The 21415-nt window shown below is 46.3% G+C and overlaps 1 protein-coding gene across 1 annotated transcript in view; it reads left to right on the top strand.

Moving 5' to 3' along the window:
* The window catches only part of LOC126199069 (4-hydroxybenzoate polyprenyltransferase, mitochondrial), a 136762-nt gene that overhangs the window by 97381 nt on the left and 17966 nt on the right, over positions 1–21415 (top strand). Inside the window, exon 4 of the mRNA XM_049935782.1 lies at positions 2528–2721. Within this exon, the coding sequence (XP_049791739.1) occupies positions 2528–2721 (194 nt within the window). The remainder of the gene's footprint in view (positions 1–2527; positions 2722–21415) is intronic.

Raw genomic sequence — 21415 nt, 5'->3', positions numbered from 1 at the left:
GATGTTTCGTGTTCAAGCATTTCCCAAATATCTTCCACTTTGTCAACATTTGTTCACTTATATTTGTCACTTATATTTATATGTTTTAATGACAAAGTGATGTGCAAGTTTAGATTTCAGTAATTGGCAACCAAATTCAGTAAATTCTACCCTAACAACAGATGAAAACTAGGTGCAAGTAGACAATCAAAAACATTAAGTAGATTTGCATAGGTCTTTCATATCCACAGTACATCAATTTTTTGAACTTTATCGTTACTGAGATCACATAAATCATAGGTCACTAAAGACTAGACCCTTTTTTTCTGTTGTGGTATTTCAACAAAAGTTACCTTTATAATCAGTTGGTGAATCAAGGATTGTTTTCTGGAAGTTTGAACGGTACAATAATAACGCCTAAAGGTGGAGATGCAAGTGGTCTCTGATTGGAGACCCATCTCTTCTTCTTTTCATGTTCTCAAACATTTTTGAGTATGTAGTTTATAGCAGAGTATGGATTCACTTTTCCAGTACTAATCTTTTAACTGCTCAATTTGTCTAACATAAAATATTATCTACGGATTGAACAACTTATGAGCTCACAAACTCAAGTTCTGGTAAAACTAAACTATAACATTGTTGGCATGTTCTCTGACCTACAAATGCCTTAGATTGTGTGGATCATAAAATGCTTCCAGGAAAATTACAACATTGTGGCGTTAATGACAGCCCCTCATGAGTTGGAGTAATATCTCAAGAATAGAATCAAGGGCTCCACATTGAGGGTAGATACCACAGTTAAAAATCTGAATTCTGAATGGGGAAACATTAGTGTCCTCAAGGTTCAATACATGCCTTGCTCCAATGTTTGATCTATAATATTGGTTTACCAAAGATGTTACAGCGCTCCTCAGAAAGTTTTAATGTTTACTGATGATAAAAGTATAACAAATGGAAATGATATTAGTAGAAAAGATTTACAGTTAGTTCATAGCAAACAGCTTAATTCTAAGTCTGTAGGAAGACTTTGTCCAATAGCATGGACTACTTTTAAGTGTGCCGGTCTACTGTTAAATGCCTCCTTTATGTGAGAGTGGCAATCTGTTCTTGTACCTTGATTCATGTTGTTACATCTATCAGAAGTAGAGAATAATGGAGAAGGAATACACGCTAAATGAAACTCTATCTCTGAAATTTATAGGCATCTATTTGCATGACAGAGGTGACAACAACATGTGGGGAAGTTAACCAAAAATCTCAGTTCTGCCTTCTTTGCATTTAGAAATCTCACTCAGTGTGTTTGTATTGACCTATATGAAAGATCGCAAGCATAATTTGCATAAATTCCTAGAGTACAGTCCTATGGCATTGCAGCCAAAGTCACAAATGTATTTAGACTAAACAATTCTGCAGAAGAACATTATGTGAAGTTACCTGAGCATTGTGCAGAAGCCTCTTAAAGGACCTTAAGATTTTTACACGTATCTGCCATTACTTAACACTCCCTAATAGTTTTGTGGTTTATAATAATAATGAATTTAGGAGTGACTGTCAGTTGACAGCTACAGCACTTGAGGTGAAAATAATTGACCCATAGGCATATGACTTTCAGAAAAGTTTTATGTTCTAGTAGGCTTTCTACCAGTTAATGTATGATTTCACTTATTCCATGTCTCTGAAAGCTTTTGTTCATTATATAACTAGTGGAAGATTGTGTGTGAATGAATCAAGACAGTTTAATAAGCCAGGTGGGCAGTTGAGAAGTAAAAATATTATCAATTTCCACTGCATCCGCTACATGTGGCACGCATCTGCCCACAGTGGAACAGTACATATTTATGAAGAGAAATTTGATATCTATGTAAATACATACTTTTTTTTTACAGAGGAGTGTAAATTTTAACTGAAGTCGGAACAGGGGGGATTACTGAACGTAGAACAGCGTTGTTCACCAGGTGGGGAATTCCATCTAATTCACTGGAGTAGTCAGGATAATAAGCAAATACTATACTACGAACCTCTAATACAAATAAGCTTTCACCTTTTCATCCGAAATACACAAAAAATATCACAGTAGCGAAAATTAAATGCGGAGTGCAAAGAAAAAGTGACCTGAAGCAGGATTGACCTGGAGACAAACAAATATTGGAAAAATAATAATTAATACTATCCCTTGATTATGCAGTAAGATAACTACACATAGGCTGAAATCATTGGCCATCAAATGCAGTGAATCCACCATAAAAGTTGTAGATACTATAGGTTATGTTTTTTTCATTCAGTTTCAGTGCTTTACCCAGTGAACGGTGTATATTTTATTGTGATGTTGCTATAACAGATACAGAAATTATAGAAAAGAAAAAAGAAGACAGAAAAAGTTTGAACTGTAGCCAGTTACTAAGAATGGTCAGTTGTAGATAGTGAATCCTCATGTTTAGCTGAACAATAGATAATAGTAATTACTAAAGTTTTTTTATAGTAAACTTTCTGGTCTTATCATAATTATTGTCATGTTTTTTTAAATGTTTGCAAACATAACATGTTACAGGTTTGGTTGCCATGTATCCATTGGCAAAACGTATCACACACTGGCCACAGCTTGTGCTGGGAGCAACCTTTAACTGGGGTGCCTTGTTGGGTTGGAGTGCAGTGCATGGCTCATGTTCCTGGCCAGTTGTCTTGCCTTTGTACTGTGCTGGTATATGCTGGACTATCATATATGACACAATTTATGCACACCAGGTATGATCTGAATATTTCTTTCATTTTTGTTCTCATCGTCCTGATTCCCTTTGTGATGTGAATTGAGATCTACTGCCCTCATCTTTTCATAAATCTGTTTTTCTTGCACTTGTGTACTGTCATGATTTACAAGTACTCTGGTGGTCGTGGGGATTAGGGGTGGCGGTGTGGTACTAATGTGCAAGACTCACACTCCCGTTTTGGTTGTCGAACTTACTTGGAGCTGCTTCGCTGATCTTCTCTCAGGATAACAGGCGGCGATATTCTGCTCAACTTCTTCTCCGAAGAATAGATGCTATTCTGGAGGAGTTTTGTATACTTTAAAATAACTCTATACACTTGAGATTGCTTTGAACACTGTATTTTCATAACATGTAGCAGTTTTCATACACTAAACATTTCTCGTAAGATCGACACCTTCCGGACCAACAGACTCTATTACAATCATCTTTCAATACATACAATTTATAAATCTTTTCAAGCTTAACAAGACAACAGTTGCAACTTTATGGCAGTGAGAGAGTGAATAATAGTCTCTTCTTTCAACAACCTTCAAATGTTTATACCAACAATGTTTTTTTAATTTCACAGAGTATGATGCATTTACTCCATCAGTGGTACATTTAACTTCTCAGGCGGGCTCGTTGACTATCTGCTCGCACCTATTGCCCGTCCGATACACGTCCGTCCTGTACACACATAATTGTGGGGCAGTAGACGTAGTTCTACTTTACCACCCTTATCTCTAAAATAACATGTGTTCGAGACGGTGAAAATACAAGTGTCTCTAGAATTTTCTCCGAAACTCTCGAGGCATTTCGTATCCCCCTCCTTACCTCGAACACATGATATTTTATACATGTTCTTATGTACAGTATTATCGTATTTATATAACGTTACTTCATGGTTATAACAGTTTTCCTTTTAACACTTGATTACTTAATACATCATGTACCTTTGGATTAATTTAAACTATGTAAGGACAAGGATTTCTCTGTTCCCTTTCCAGTCGTAAACTCTGAGTGTTCATTACCCAAGCACATGTTGCTATTTGCTCTTACTTTGCATACTACTTTCTCCAAGTATGTATTTATTCACTATTTATTACAGTCTGGAGGAACCCTGGTTAAATAAAGGTGTTCTTCTCAACACATGTGTCTTCACACAAACATAACACTGCGAGTGGGAACAAGAATTCAATCTTACCAGAATAATCTCTACAAATTGTGTGACTTTTGTCACAGTACTGCCCTCTTCCTTTAGGCACAGTACCTATACCTTACCCAATGGTAGACACTATGAATGCACTACATCCTTCTGTTTTGGTAGGTATGCCCCTTTAAACAAATTCCTAGTACACCAAGGTACACGTCAATCCCCTTCTTGGTGCCCCTGCCTGCACAGTATAGGTCAGCCTTCATTGAGTCTGCCTGCCTGCCCATATGTATCCAGTCAACTCTGGGTGCAGTCTCCTTTATCCTTCATGTGTAGGCTTCCTCGTCCATTGCCTGAATTTATGTACACTCTGTTTCAAAACTACCCGGAAAAATTAATATCCTGCTTTATCCATCACACTCACTTCACAATATTTCCTTTAACCCTTTTTGTGTCCTCCATTTCTCTTGCAGTCCTAACTTTTCAATAGACACCATACTTGGGAATATTATTTAGAGTGAGTGTGTGTGTGTGTGTGTGTGTGTGTGTGTGTGTGTGTGTGTGTGTTTATATAGATTTCTACTTATGCTCTGCTTATACCATTATCCTACAATTCGTCAGAATAGTCATTAAACAGACATCAATTCCGTCCATTTAAGTATACACTGTAGTGTAACGATTCACAAGATGTTGCTCCTTATACTCTGTAACCAATGTACATCTACCATGAAGTATAATACTGTCATCATAACCATAAATACTCTCAGCTCTTACCTACATCAATATCCTTGTACATGACCATGAATACTCCTCCATACATAACTTTATGTAATGTGGAACCGTCAACTCACATGACCATGTTTGTATACCTATTGCTATGTGCACAATTTTCCCCCTCCAACAGATGATGGTTCTTACACTATCTTAAACTATATCCCTCTGTTTGCGTATTTGTATTTCACTGTGTGTATGCGTATGGGTAGTCATGTAGCCTCATTCTTTGGCCAGATGATGTAAAATAAGTTAAAGGTTATAGAAAACCAACGAAAGTGAGGAGGACTTCAGCGATAGAAGTGTGTGCATATTGACAGAGGGAAAGATAGACTTGTACTCAAAAGAGAAGTAATAAAGGAAAAAATAGAAATGGTTGCTAAGATCGAAGAATAGAAAGAAGATAGCCCCAAAGACAGGAAAACCTTCCCACTCCCCTTCCCCAGGATCCCCACTTCATGCTGGTACTTGAGTGAGAAGCAGGAGGTGGTATGATGTTAAACGTCTTCTGCAGAATGGACATTCTCACCTTCGCCTTTGAAGTCCCCGAAGAAAGATCTTAGCAACTCCTATGGAGTGAAGAATCAGTCACACTTGTTTGCGAGGATTGTGTGTGTGTGTGTGTGTGTGTGTGTGTGTGTGTGTGTGTGTGTGTGTGTGTGTGTAGTGTTAACCTTGTGTACCTACACTACCAACCCCCTTTCAAAATTGATACAAACCCTCCTCCCCATTAATATCACATTTTGCAAAAGGTATAAATTATTCCATAATAAGTAGAAAACTATGTATCATATCATAGTATGTGTCATATCATCATAACCCCCCTGCGGGTCCGGGGTAAGAATAGGCCCGAGGTATTCCTGCCTGTCGTAAGAGGCGACTAAAAGGAGTCCCTCCCCCTCAAGGGGGTAGTTAGCGCCTGCGTCCGGAGACGGACGGTTCCACGACCTCTATTTGCGGTCATTTTGCTTTTTCACTTCTCGTTTCTTCCTTCCTTTGGTTGGTTCCTTTCTTTGCTCTTCTCGACCTCACTGTCTTCCTTACTCTTTCCCCTGCATAATCTCCTTGCCTTCTCATTGCCTTCTCCTCCTTGCCTTCTCATTGCCTTCTTCTCCTCCTTGCCTTCTCATTGCCTTCTTCTCCTCCTTGCCTTCTCATTGCCTTCTTCTCCTCCTTGCCTTCTCATTGCCTTCTTCTCCTCCTTGCCTTCTCATTGCCTTCTTCTCCTCCTTGCCTTCTCATTGCCTTCTTCTCCTTGCCTTCTCATTGCCTTCTTCTCCTTGCCTTCTCTGGTCTCCGCCTCGGCATTTGAGACACTGTCCTCTCTCTCTCTCTCTCTCTCTCTCTCTCTCTCTCTCTCTCTCTCTCTCCCCCCCCCCCTCCCTCCCCCCCCCCTCTCTCTCTCTCTCTCTCTCTCTCTCTCTCTCTCTCTCTCTCTCTCTCTCCTTTTTCCTCTTCTTCCTTCCTCCCTGTGCGCGCCTGAAGGCCGACCCACGCGTTCACACGCGTAGCCGGTGACGGGGTAACGCGTAATTCCCCGCCCTGGGTAGACATGTAAGGCACGCGCGTACCCCCTGGTAAAGGCCAGGCCCGGGGAGGGGTGATTGCCTGAGCTGATACCTTCTGACCATGCCGATTGGTCCCTCCGTCTGTTTCTCGGGAGGTGTGACCTGAGGTGTAAACATTCACCTAAGGCGGGAGTGCTCTCTGAGAGGGTCCCCACAAGGAAGGAGCGCGCCATCGGAGACGCTGGCAATCATGGGGGATTCCTCCGCAATGGATTTCACTCCATCTCTCTCGACTTCTGCCCAAAAACGGAAACGTGACCAGCTACCAGTGACAAAAGTACTACCGCCTGCCCCACAGTTCCTCGTCGTTTCTCGATCTGAGGACGGAAAGGATTTTTCGTCTGTCAACCCTTTCGTTATCCAGAAGGGCGTCGATGCCATAGCCGGATCTGTCAAATCTTGTACCAGGTTGCATAACGGTACCATATTACTCGAAACTGAGAGCGCCTTTCAGGCACAAAAACTGCTTCGGGCCACACTCCTGTACACATTCCCTGTCCGGGTGGAGGCTCACCGAACTTTGAATTCGTCTCGTGGTGTGGTCTATACTAGATCCCTCGACGGATTGACTGACGAGGAGATTCAATCTTTCCTCGCTGAGCAGGGCGTGACGGCTGTCCATAGGGTCATGAAAAAGGTCAACAATGACCTTGTACCGACCCGGACACTTTTCTTGACCTTCGATAGTGTTCAGCTGCCATCACGCATCAAAGCGGGCTACGAGGTTATTTCTGTTCACACCTATGTCCCGACACCTACGCGCTGCTACCAGTGTCAGCGTTTCAATCACACTCGCCAGTCTTGTTCCAATGCGGCTAAATGTGTCACTTATGGCAGGGATGCCCATGAGGGTGACTGTCCACCTCCGTCTCCTTGTTGTGTGAACTGTCAGGGTGACCATGCCGCATCCTCCCGCGACTGTCCTGTCTATAAGGAAGAACGCTGCATCCAAGAAATTCGGGTCAAAGAGAAAGTGTCCACCTCGGCTGCTCGCAAGCTATTGGCTAGTAGGAAGCCCACGCTGCTCCCAGCGGGGAAATACAGTACTGTCCTCGCCTCTCCTCGGACTACCAGGGAGGTGGCAACCCAGACACGCGATCTGACCTTCAGCACCATGGTCGTCCGTTCGGCCAGTGCTAAGATCGCGCGGTCGACGTCTCCTCTTCCTCCCATCACCCCACAGACACCAGCCCCTTCATCAGCTTCTGCTAAGACGAAGACCCAGAAGTCAGATGCACGGGCCTTCAAGAAGGAACCGTCCCGTGCAGACTTCCTACGTACCTCGACCTCCCAGCCTTCGACCGGTACTTCCACCAAACGACCTTCCAAGAAGGCTAATAGGAAGCACAGTTCTCCTTCTCCGCCACGGCGCATTTCTTCTCCTGCGCCACCCAGCGGTTGCCGCCCCAGGCCGTCATCCGTTTCGCCTGGCCGCACCGCTGGTAGCCGAACATCTGGCCGTTCACCGGCGGAGGAAGCTCCCCCTCCCGGCCATCTTCCCAAGATGGCCGATGAACCCATAGACCCAATGGACGCTGACTGTCCGCCTACTGATAGCGGCGGCAGTGCACCCTCGAAGCCAGGCCCTCTGCGGCCTTCGAGGTGACCCCCTTCTTTCATCTTCCCTTTTTTTTTTTTTTTTTTTCCTTACGATGGCACTTATTCACTGGAATATTCGCAGCATTCGCTCCAACCGAGAGGACTTGAAGTTGCTGCTCCGCTTGCACCGTCCGCTCGTCGTAGCCCTCCAGGAAACGAAGCTACGCCCATGCGATCAAATTGCCTTGGGACACTACACCTCTGTGCGTTTTGACCTACCCCCTGTGGTAGGTATCCCAGCTCATGGAGGGGTTATGTTGCTGGTCCGGGATGATATTTACTACGATCCCATCACGTTGCACACCGGCCTGCAGGCAGTTGCCATCCGCATTACTCTCCCCACTTTTACATTTTCCATTTGTACCGTTTACACTCCATCGTCGTCTGCCGTTACTAGGGCAGACATGATGCAACTTATTGCTCAGCTACCTGCACCATTTTTGTTAACTGGAGAATTCAATGCCCACCATCCCCTTTGGGGCTCTCCAGCATCCTGCCCGAGCGGCTCCCTGTTAGCAGACCTTTTCACCCAGCTCAATCTTGTCTGCCTCAATACTGGCGCCCCTACTTTTCTTTCGGACACGTCTCACACCTATTCCCATTTAGATCTCTCTATATGTACTCCCCAACTTGCACGCCGGTTCGAGTGGTACGCACTTTCTGATACATATTCGAGCGACCATTTCCCGTGTGTTATCCATCTCCTGCAGCATACCCCCTCTCCGTGCTCATCTAGTTGGAACATCTCCAAAGCAGACTGGGGGCTCTTCTCTTCCAGGGCGACCTTTCAGGATCAAACATTCCCAAGCTGCGATAGTCAGGTCGCACACCTCATGGAAGTCATTCTCACTGCTGCTGAATATTCCATCCCTCACCCTACTTCTTCTCCACGTCGCGTACCGGTCCCCTGGTGGACCGCAGCATGTAGAGACGCTTTACGTGCTCGTCGACGTGTTTTACGCACCTTTAAACGCCACCCTACAGTGGCGAATTGTATCAATTATAAACGATTACGTGCACAGTGTCGTCGTATTATTAAAGAAAGCAAGAAAGCCAGCTGGGCTGCTTTCACAAGCACCTTCAACAGTTTTACTCCTTCTTCTGTTGTCTGGGGTAGCCTGCGCCGGCTATCTGGCACTAAGGTCCACTCACCAGTTTCTGGCTTGACGGTCGTGAATGACGTCCTTGTGGCCCCTGAGGCTGTCTCCAATGCCTTCGGCCGCTTTTTCGCAGAGGTTTCGAGCTCCGCTCATTACCACCCTGCCTTCCTCCCCCGCAAACAGGCAGTGGAGGCTAGGCCACCTAACTTCCGCTCCTCGAATTGTGAAAGTTATAATGCCCCATTCACCATGCGGGAACACGAAAACGCACTTGGCCGATCACGGTCCTCCGCTCCAGGGCCTGATTCTATTCATATTCAGATGCTGAAGAACCTTTCTCCTGCGGGTAAAGGTTTTCTTCTTCGTACTTACAATCGCATCTGGATTGAGGGACATGTTCCCGCATGCTGGCGCGAGTCTATTGTTGTCCCGATTCCTAAGCCGGGGAAGGACAAGCACTTGCCTTCCAGTTATCGACCCATCTCGCTTACCAGCTGTGTCTGTAAAGTGATGGAGCGAATGGTTAACTCTCGATTGGTTTGGCTGCTCGAGTCTCGACGCCTGCTTACCAATGTACAATGTGGATTTCGTAGGCGCCGGTCTGCTGTTGACCATCTGGTTACCTTGTCGACCTTCATTATGAATAACTTCTTGCGGAAGCGCCCGACCGCGGCTGTGTTCTTTGATTTGGAGAAGGCTTACGACACCTGTTGGAGGGCGGGCATTCTCCGCACCATGCATACATGGGGCCTTCGCGGTCGCCTCCCTCTTTTTATTCGTTCCTTTTTAATGGATCGACAGTTCAGGGTACGTGTGGGTTCTGTCCTGTCAGACACCTTTCGCCAGGAGAATGGGGTGCCACAGGGCTCAGTTTTGAGCGTCGCTCTCTTCGCCATAGCGATCAATCCAATAATGGATTGCCTCCCAGCTGATGTATCAGGCTCCCTTTTCGTGGACGATTTTACCATCTATTGCAGCGCGCAGCGTACATGTTTCCTGGAGCGCTGTCTTCAGCGTTCTCTTGATCGTCTTTACTCCTGGAGTGCCGCCAATGGCTTCCGTTTTTCTGCCGAGAAGACGGTCTGTATTAACTTCTGGCGCTACAAAGAGTTTCTCCCACCGTCCTTACGACTCGGTCCCGTTGCTCTCCCATTCGTGGGGACAACAAAATTTTTAGGTCTTACATTTGACAGGAAACTTAGCTGGTCTCCACATGTGTCATATTTGGCTGCCCGTTGTACCCGTTCTCTCAATGTCCTCCGTGTTCTCAGTGGCATGTCGTGGGGAGCGGATCGAACCGTCCTACTTCGCCTATATCGGTCGATCGTCCGCTCAAAGCTGGATTATGGGAGCTTCGTATACTCCTCTGCACGACCATCCATCTTACGCCGCCTCAACTCCATACAACATCGGGGTTTATGTCTTGCGATCGGAGCGTTTTATACTAGTCCCGTCGAGAGTCTTCATGCTGACGCTGGTGAGTTGCCACTCACCTACCGGCGCGATATACTGCTTTGTCGGTATGCCTGTCGGCTACTGTCAATGCCCGACCACCCGTCTTATCGTTCCTTTTTTGATGACTCTCTCGACAGTCAATACGGGTTGTATGTCTCCGCCCTGCTACCCCCTGGAGTTCGCTTTCGTCGCCTCCTTCAACACCTTAATTTTTCACTCCCTGCCACCTTTCTAGTGGGCGAGAGCCACACGCCACCTTGGCTCCAGGCTCAGGTTCGCGTCCACCTTGACCTCTGCTCGCTCCCGAAGGAGGTTACCCCCGGTTCAGTCTACCACTCCCGTTTTGTCGAACTTCGTTCGAAGTTCATTAATATGACCTTCATTTATACAGATGGCTCTAAGACCAATGACGGGGTCGGGTGTTCTTTTATTGTTGTGGCACAAAGTTTCCAATATCGGCTCCATGGCCATTGTTCGGTCTTCACAGCTGAGCTCTTTGCCCTCTACCACGCTGTCCTTTACATCTGCCGCCACCGACATTCTGCTTATGTCATCTGCTCCGATTCCCTGAGCGCTATCCAGAGCCTCGGTGATCCGTACCCGGTTCACCCTTTCGTGCACCGGATCCAACGCTCTCTTCAGCAGCTGGTGGACGTCGGTTCTCCGGTTAGCTTTATGTGGGTTCCTGGCCATGTCGGTATCCCTGGGAACGAAGCTGCAGATGCCGCGGCCAAGGCTGTGGTCCTCCAGCCTCGGACAGCTTCTTGTTGTGTCCCTTCGTCAGATTGTAGCAGGGTAATTTGTCGGCGCATTGTATCGCTGTGGCATGCCGATTGGGCTGCACTTCCAGACAACAAGCTTCGGGCCTTGAAAGCTCTTCCCATGGCTTGGACATCCTCCGCACGCCCTTCTCGGCGGGAGGAGGTAGTTTTGGCCCGGTTGCGAATTGGCCACTGCCGGTTCAGCCATCGCCATCTGCTGACGGCTGCGCCGGCGCCGTTCTGCCCATGTGGGCAATTGCTGACGGTCCGCCACATTTTAACGTCGTGTCCGGATTTTAACACCCTGCGTCTCGATCTTGGCCTGCCATGTACTGTAGAAGCCATTTTAGCAGATGACTCACGAGCAGCTGCTCGCGTTCTTCATTTTATCAATTTGACAACCCTCTCAAAGGACATTTGATTATGCTGTTTTCTTTTTTAATCCTATGCCTGTCAGTATGTCTTTCATCGTGTTTTCCGTTTCGTTGCTGTTTTAAACTTGTGACTCGCAGTGCATTCCTAAAGTAGTCTGGGCGCTAATGACCGTTGACGTTGTGCGCCCTAAAACCACAAAAAAAAAAAAAAAAAAAAAAAAAAAAAAAATCATCATAAATAGAAATTATACAACGGGGAATTATAGCACACGTAAACCAAGTAAGACAGTATAATGACAAGACCACTTACGGCTACCTCCACAAGGAGTAGTATGACCTTGACATCAGTGATTTGCTGCAACGCTTGAGTGTCTGCCCTGTCAAGACAAGTATTAAACTGTATGACAATATACTAGGATGAGCACAGAATTTAGAATAGTATAATACTTGAAGAGAATTCGGTGCGGGAAAACGAATTAGGAAGTAAGACAGAACCCAACTCAGGATCCAACGGTCATCACTCCGCCCATTAACACAGAATGTTAACATCCCTGGGGAACAGATGTGACTCTGCCCGTATGCCATGGATCCGATATTAACCTCACTTGAGCAAGTGCATACCAGTACTTCTCGTTAAACTTTATGTCAAGGTCTCCCCACAATGAAACAATCACCCCTTTACTACGTAACACCACATTAGGAAAAATTATTTGATGTTCTAATCCATCCTGGACAAGTTTGAATTCTTTCCACAAATCGTCTACAACCTTGTTAGCATCATCGAGTTCCGACGCTAAACGTGGTGGAATGTTATCTGTGTTTACCCTCTCGGCCAGTTTCCAGTCGATGAATTCCACTACTTGTTCCTCCAGACCACTTATATTCATAGTGTCTGAGGTTGCTAGTTTTTCTTTAAAATCTCTCTACTGCATCTACACGAGTTTTGACCCCTGTAGATTGCAATTGGACAATAGGGAACAGTTCGTCTTGTCATTCAATGGAATCATTTAAAGTATGTAACCTTCGTTTCACTGTGTCGAATGTAACATTACAACCATTTTGAAATGATCCTAATTTTTCATTAAACTCTGACTCTGCACTACTACACTTGTCTTCAATGTCAAATTCTAGTTTCTTGGTCAAATTATGTAATTCCTCCTCCTGTCTTTGGTTAAATTCAGTAAATAATTGATTAACATGAGTATTTAAAGAACTGGATAGTTCACTCTTTAAATCTACTTTCAGATTCTTGATTTTATTAGAGTATCAAATTCCGTCCTTAGCAGACTTAAACTTTCACTCTAAGCATATAATTTACTATTTAATTGGGTATTCACTGAATCTAACTTAAGGCTTAAATTCACACTCAGTTCATCTTTCAAAGAAGTGTTTTGTGCTTTAATTAAATGTACTAATTCAGACAAGTCCGGTGTTTCCCTAGTCGCCATGGTAGCTGTGACCGGTTCTGCTAATTGTTGCTCTTGATTCCTACTCATCTTGCTTCTAGATCTTGTTAGCATTAAAAAAAATCAAATAACCACCTTAGCTCACATTCAAATAGTTATTATTTTGAGCTCATCCGTCATAAGATTTTAGGCTGCATCGGTGAAGTATAAGAACGGCATCAGTGAACTACATGGGCGCTGGTAGCGTCACACGTTAGTCGCGGCATTGGAGTCAGCAGGTGTGAAGTCAGAAACTGTAGTGGCAACCAGCAACAATGGGGTCTCACTGCGTCTGCGTTATCTCAATCTTCTTCAAAAAAATTCCTCCTCTTCGTGTCCTGCTCACTTTGGTCGCCATGCTCTGGCAGTTAAATAATACCTTGTTATTTCTGTAATCGGATGATCACGTATATGAACTTCAATGTCAACGTATATAATGATATATTTCACTCATTCCTCAGTATATCGTACTCGTCTCTCGAGATTGAGAAACACATTTAATCAATCATATAAACGAGTTGGTGTAATAACCACTCGTAAATTCCCAAAAAAAAAAAATAAATAAATAAATAAATAAAATAAAATAGTTCATTATTGTGGCAAGGCATGCAGCAGGACCTTACGTGAGAGTACGTAAATGAAGGAATAAGTGCAGTTTTCACATATAATCATCATTTTTCGTGAGTTCGTGAAAGAACCATCACGATCATTTTTTTATAAATACTGTCTATAATTAACTCAAAGTTTAACACGATAACTCTGTGCTTTATGAGAGTAAGTGAGAGAATGAATAAGTCTCTTCTTCAACAAACTTCAAATGTTTATACCAACAATGTTTTTTAATTTCACAGAGTATGATGCATTTACTCCATAAGTGGCACGTGTAACTTCTCAGGCGGGCTCGTTGACTACCTGCTCACGCCGATCGCCTGTCCGATACACGTCCGTCCTGTACACACATAATTGTGGGGCAATAGACGTAGTTCTACTTTACCACCCTTATCTCTGAAATAACATGTGTTCAAGACGGTGAAAATAAAAGTGTCTGTAGAATTTTCTACAAAATTCTCGAGGCACTACAGTACTGATGTCGAAAAAAGGTGAAATCCTGGTGTAGCTTAAACAATATGTAATGGAACCTCAAGATGTAGTGTTTATAAAGATAGTGGAAAGTGAATGAAATCTTGATAAGTTGGTAAGTAGCACAGTACTATTTACATACCTATTCCTCAAGCCACCAGAAGGTTGTCAGTCATTCGTTTACCTGTTCCTCTCGCAAATGGAACAAGACAGAATTTTCCTTACCCTGTCTTCGTGGACTTTATGCTTTGTCACAAATGTAAGTTCTCTAAACTTTCTCAGTTGTGTTTCACGAAAAAATTCTTCCTTCAGGTATTCCCACTTGAGTTACGGAGTGTTTATGTAGTACTTACTTGTTGATTGAACTTACCAGTCACAAATTTAGCAGCTCATCTTTGAATTGCATCAGTATTGCATTTAAGTTGACCTGGAATGGGGGTCTTAAATGCTCGAAAAGTACTCAGGAATGGGTCATATAAGAGTTCTGTACTTTGTCTCGTTTATAGAGGAGCCACACTTTCCTAGAATTCTGGTAATAAACCTGTCAACCAGTCACCTTCCCCACACCCAACCTTACGGTTCTTTCCATGTCATGTCACGTCACGTCACTTTGCTGTGTTACACCTAGATATTTAATCAACATGGCAGTATCGAACAGCATACCACTAACCCCCCCTGTGGGTCCGGGGGTTAGAATAGGCCCGAGGTATTCCTGCCTGTCGTAAGAGGCGACTAAAGGAGTCCCTCCCCCTCAAGGGGGTAGTTAGCGCCTGCGTCCGGAGACGGACGGTTCCACGACCTATATTTGTGGTCATTTTGGTTTTTCACTTCTTCTCGTTTCCTCCTTCCTTTGGTTGGTTCCTTTCTTTGTTCTTCTCCATCTCACTGTCTTCCTTACTCTTTCCCTTGCCTTCTTTCCCTTGCCTTCTTTCCCTTGCCTTCTATCCCTTGCCTTCTTTCCCTTGCCTTCTTTCCCTTGCCTTCTTTCTCTTGCCTTCTTTCCCTTGCCTTCTCTGGTCTCAGCCTCGGCGTTTGAGACAGTCTGTCCTCTCTGTCTTCTTTTTCCTCTTCTTCCTTCCTCCCTGTGCGCGCCTGAAGGCCGACCCACGCGTTCACACGCGTAGCCGGTGATGGGGTAACGCGTAATTCCCCGCCCTAGGTAGACAAGTAAGGCACGCACGTACCCCCTGGTAAAGGCCAGGCCCAGGGAGGGGTGATTGCCTGAGCTGATACCTTCTGACCATGCCGATTGGTCCCTCCGTCTGTTTCTCGGGAGGTGTGACCTGAGGTGTAAACATTCACCTAAGGCGGGAGTGCGCTCTGAGAGGGTCCCCATAAGGACAGAGCGCGCCATCGGAGACGCTGGCAATCATGGGGGATTCCTCCGCAATGGATTTCTCTTCTTCTTCTCTCTCGACTTCTGCCCACAAACGGAAACTTGCCCAGCCACCAGTGACAAAAGTACTACCGCCTGCCCCACAGTTCCTCGTCGTTTCTCGATCTGAGGACGGAAAGGATTTTTCATCTGTCAACCCTTTCGTTATCCAGAAGGGCGTAGATGCCATAGCCGGAACTGTTAAGTCTTGTACCAGGTTGCGTAATGGTACCTTGTTACTACAAACTGAGAGCGCCTTTCAGGCACAGAAACTGCTTCGAGCCACCCTCCTGTACACGTTCCCTGTCCGGGTGGAGGCTCACCGAACTTTGAATTCGTCTCGTGGTGTGGTCTATACTAGATCCCTCGACGGATTGACTGACGAGGAGATTCAGTCCTTCCTCGCTGAGCAGGGCGTGACGGCTGTCCATAGGGTCATGAAAAAGGTCAACAATGACCTTGTACTGACCCGGACACTTTTCTTGACCTTTGATAGTGTTCAGCTGCGTCGCGCATCAAAGTGGGCTACGAGGTTATTTCTGTTCGCCCCTATGTCCCGACACCTACGCGCTGCTACCAGTGTCAGCATTTTAATCACACTCGCCAGTCTTGTTCCAATGCGGCTAAATGTGTCACCTGTGGCAGGGATGCCCATGAGGGTGACTGTCCACCTCCGTCTCCTCGTTGTGTGAACTGTCAGGGTGACCATGCAGCGTCCTCCCGCGACTGTCCCATCTATAAGGACGAACTCTGTATCCAAGAAATTCGGGTCAAAGAGAAAGTGTCCACCTCGGCTGCTTGCAAGCTATTTGCTAGTAGGAAGCCCACGCTGCTCCCAGCGGGGAAATACAGTACTGTCCTCGCCTCTCCTCGGACTACCAGGGAGGTGGCAACCCAGACATGCGATCTGACCTTCAGCACCATGGTCGTCCGTTCGGCCAGTGCTAAGATCGCGCGGTCAACGTCTCCTCTTCCTCCCGTCACCCCACAGACACAAGCCCCTTCATCAGCTTCTGCCAAGACGAAGACCCAGAAGTCAGATGCACAGGCCTTCAAGAAGGAACCGTCCCGTGTAGACTTCCTACGTACCTCGAACTCCCAGCCATCGACCAGTACTTCCACCAAACGACCTTCCAAGAAGGGTCATAGGAAGCACAGTTCTCCTTCTCCGCCACGGCACATTTCTTCTCCTGCGCCACCCAGCGGTTGCCGCCCCAGGCTGTCATCCGTTTCGCCTGGCCGCACCGCTGGTAGCCGAACATCTGGCCGTTCACCGGCGGAGGAAGCTCCCCCTCCCGGCCATCTTCCCAAGATGGCCGATGAACATATAGAACCAATGGACGATGACTATCTGCCTACTGACAGCGGCGGCAGTGCTCGCTCGAAGCCAGACCCTCAGCGGCCTTCGAGGTGACCCCTTCTTTCATCTTCCCTTTCTTCTTACGATGGCACTTATTCACTGGAATTTTTGCTCCAACCGAGAGGACTTGAAGTTGCTGCTCCGCTTGCACCGTCCGCTCGTCGTAGCCCTCCAGGAAACGAAGCTACGCCCATGCGATCAAATTGCCTTGGCACACTACACCTCTGTGCGTTTTGACCTACCCCCTGTGGTAGGTATTCCGGCTCATGGAGGGGTTCTGTTGCTGGTCCGGGATGATATTTACTACGATCCCATCACATTGCACACCGGCCTGCAGGCAGTTGCCATCCGCATTACTCTCCCCACTTTTACATTTTCCATTTGTACCGTTTACACTCCATCGTCGTCTGCCGTTTCCAGGGCAGACATGATACACATTATTGCCTCAGCTACCTGCACCATTTTTGTTAACTGGAGACTTCAATGCCCACCATCCCCTTTGGGGCTCTCCAGCATCCTGCCCAAGGGGCTCCCTGTTAGCAGACCTTTTCAACCAGCTCAATCTTGTCTGCCTCAATACTGGCGCCCCTTCTTTTCTTTTGGACACATCTCACACCTATTCCCATTTAGACCTCTCTATATGTACTACCCAACTTGCACGCCGGTTTGAGTGGTATGCACTTTCTGATACATATTCGAGCGACCACTTCCCGAGTGTTATCCGTCTCCTGCAGCATACCCCCTCTCCGTGCTCATCTAGTTGGAACATCTCCAAAGCAGACTGGGGGCTCTTCTCTTCCAGGGCGACCTTTCAGGATCAAACCTTCACGGAAGTCATTCTCACTGCTGCTGAATATTCCATCCCTCATACTACTTCTTCTCCACGTTGGGGGCTCTTCTCTTCCAGGGCGACCTTTCAGGATCAAACCTTCACGGAAGTCATTCTCACTGCTGCTGAATATTCCATCCCTCATACTACTTCTTCTCCACGTTGCGTATCGGTCCCCTGGTGGACCGCAGCATGTAGAGACGCCTTACGTGCTCGTCGACGTGCTTTACGCACCTTTAAACGCCACCCTACAGTGGCGAATTGTATCAATTATAAACGATTACGTGCACAGTGTCGTCGTATTATTAAAGAAAGCAAGAAAGCCAGCTGGGCTGCTTTCACAAGCACCTTCAACAGATTTACTCCTTCTGTTGTCTGGGGTAGCCTGCGCCGGCTATCTGGCACTAAGGTCCACTCACCAGTTTCTGGCTTGACGGTCGTGAATGATGTCCTTGTGGCCCCTGAGGATGTCTCCAATGCCTTCGGCCGCTTTTTCGCAGAGGTTTCGAGCTCCGCTCATTACCACCCTGCCTTCCTCCCCCGAAAACAGGCAGAGGAGGCTAGGCCACCTAACTTCCGCTCCTCGAATCATGAAAGTTATAATGCCCCATTCACCATGCGGGAACTCGAAAACGCACTTGCCCGGTCACGGTACTCCGCTCCAGGGCCTGATTCTATTCATATTCAGATGCTTAAGAACCTTTCTCCTGCGGGCAAAGGTTTCCTTCTTCGTACTTATAATCGCATCTTGATTGAGGGACATGTTCCCGCATGCTGGCGCGAGTCTATTGTTGTAGCGATTCCTAAGCCGGGGAAGGACAAGTACTTGCCTTCCAGTTATCGACCCATCTCGCTTACCAGCTGTGTCTGTAAGGTGATGGAGCGAATGGTTAACTCTCGTTTGGTTTGGCTGCTCGAATCTCGACGCCTTCTTACCAATATACAATGTGGATTTCGTAGGCGCCGCTCTTCTGTTGACCATCTGGTTACCTTGTCGACCTTCATTATGAATAACTTCTTGCGGAAGCGCCCGAGCGCGGCTGTGTTCTTCGATTTGGAGAAGGGTTACGACACCTGTTGGAGGGCGGGCATTCTCCGCACCATGCATACATGGGGCCTTCGCGGTCGCCTTCCTCTTTTTATTCGTTCCTTTTTAATGGATAGACAGTTCAGGGTACGTGTGGGTTCTGTCCTGTCAGATACCTTTCGCCAGGAGAATGTGGTGCCACAGGGCTCAGTTTTGAGCGTCGCTCTCTTCGCCATAGCGATCAATCCAATAATCGATTGCCTCCCAGCTGATGTATCAGGCTACCTTTTCGTGAACGATTTTACCATCTATTGCAGCGCGCAGCGTACATGTTTCCTGGAGCGCTGTCTTCAGCGTTCTCTTGACCGTCTTTACTCCTGGAGTGTCGCCAATGGCTTCCGTTTTTCTGCCGAGAAGACGGTCTGTATTAACTTCTGGCGCTACAAAGAGTTTCTCCCACCGTCCTTACGACTCGGTCCCGTTGCTCTCCCATTCGTGGGGACAACAAAATTTTTAGGTCTTACATTTGACAGGAAACTTAGCTGGTCTCCACATGTGTCATATTTGGCTGCCCGTTGTACCCATTCTCTAAATGTCCTCCGTGTTCTCAGTGGTATGTTGTGGGGAGCGGATCGAACCGTCCTACTTCGCCTATATCGGTCGATCGTCCGCTCAAAGCTGGATTATGGGAGCTTCGTATACTCCTCTGCATGGCCGTCCATCTTACGCCGCCTCAACTCCATACAACATCGGGGTTTATGTCTTGCGATCGGAGTGTTTTATACTAGTCCTGTCGAGAGTCTTCATGCTGAAGCTGGTGAATTGCCACTCACCTACCGGCGCGGTATACTGCTTTGTCAGTATGCCTGTCGGCTACTGTCAATGCCCGACCACCCGTCTTATCGTTCCTTTTTTGACGACTCTATCGACCGTCAATACGGGTTGTATGTCTCTGCCCTGCTACCGCCTGGAGTTCGCTTTCGTCACCTCCTTCAACACCTTGATTTTTCACTCCCTGCAACCTTTAGAGTGGGCGAGAGCCACACGCCACCTTCGCTCCAGGCTCAGGTTCGCGTTCACCTTGACCTCAGCTCGCTCCCAAAGGAGGTTACCCCCGGTTCGGTATACCGCTCCTGTTTTGTCGAACTTCGTTCGAAGTTCATTAATATTACCTTCATTTATACAGATGGCTCTAAGACCAATGACGGCATCGGGTGTTCTTTTATTGTCGGGGCACAAAGTTTCAAATACCGGCTCCATGGCCATTGTTCGGTCTTCACAGCTGAGCTCTTTGCCCTCCACCAGGCTGTTCTTTACATCTGTCGCCACCGACATTCTGCTTATGTCATCTGCTCCGATTCCCTGAGCGCCATCCAGAGCCTCAGTGATTTGTATCCGGTTCACCCTTTCGTGCACCGGATCCAACGCTCTCTTCAGCAGCTGGCGGACGACGGTTCTCCGGTTAGCTTTATGTGGGTTCCTGGCCATGTCGGTATCCCTGGGAACGAAGCTGCAGATGCCGCGGCCAAGGCTGTGGTCCTCCAGCCTCGGACAGCTTCTTGTTGTATCCCTTCGTCAGATTGTAGCAGGGTCATTTGTCGGTGCATTTTATCGCTGTGGCATGCCGATTGGGCTGCACTTACGGACAACAAGCTTCGGGCCTTGAAACCTCTTCCCGCGACTTGGACGTCCTCCTCACGCCCTTCTCGGCGGGAGGAGGTCGTTTTGGACCGGTTACGAATTGGACACTGCCGGTTCAGCCATCGCCATCTGCTGATGGCTGCGCCGGCGCCGTTCTGCCCATGTGGGCAATTGCTGACGGTCCGCCACATTTTAACGTCCTGTCTGGATTTTAACACACTGTGTCTTGATCTTGGCCTGCCATGTACTCTAGATGCCATTTTAGCGGATGACCCACAAGCAGCTGCTCGCGTTCTTCGTTTTGTCAACTTGACAAACCTGTCTAAGGACATTTGATTATGCTGTTTTTTTTTTTTTTTTTTAATCCTATGCCTGTCAGTCTGTATTTTATCGTGTTTTCCCTTTTAGTTGCTGTTTTAAACTTGTGCCTCGCAGTGCATTCATAACGTAGTCTGGGCGCTAATGACCATTGAAGTTGTGCGCCCTAAAAAAAAAGCATACCACTAATATTTTATTTAAAAATTACAGGATGGAGTTTTCCTTACTTGTCTAAATTAACTTAAATTTTTCCACATTTAGAGCAAGCTGCCAAACATCATGTCAGATAGAAATTCTGGGTCATCTTTTATCTCTGTACAGTCATTTGCTGCCTGAAGTGATTGATTGTTCCTGGCAATTTCTATGCTTGTTGTCCCAGACACAAAGCTGTATCTCATCTGGCTTGAGGGTCATATGAGAACACTGCCAAGTCTGGAAAGGTGTTGGAGTGACTGGTCTGATGATGGGAGTAAGATTCAAGTTCTTGTAGAATAATATCATTGTTACATATTTCTTCTGAACAGGATTCGAGCAAGGTTTCTATTTCATTGGAATGACCTGTTGAACAGTTCTTCCATAGGAGAGTACCTAATAATGAAACAGATTACTCAGCACTTTTTAGATGAGGATTTTGGAGTGGAGGAGGAGGAGAAGAAGAAGGAAAAAACCTACTAGTTTGGTTTTGTTTAAAGTGTCAATATTAGTAAAAAGTGTTGTACTAGTATATAACTAGTAGTAGTTGTTTTTATGCAGATACGTGTGAGATGAGAAGCCCTATTGTAGCTATTAGATAATTGTTTTTAGTTGTAAGAGAATAGATCAAAATTAAACACTAG

This window comes from Schistocerca nitens, chromosome 8 (genome assembly GCF_023898315.1).
Source record: "Schistocerca nitens isolate TAMUIC-IGC-003100 chromosome 8, iqSchNite1.1, whole genome shotgun sequence".
Taxonomy (NCBI): Eukaryota; Metazoa; Arthropoda; class Insecta; order Orthoptera; family Acrididae; genus Schistocerca; species Schistocerca nitens.
Note: the sequence above shows the minus strand (reverse complement) of the source record. Positions and strands in the feature narration are given on the sequence as shown.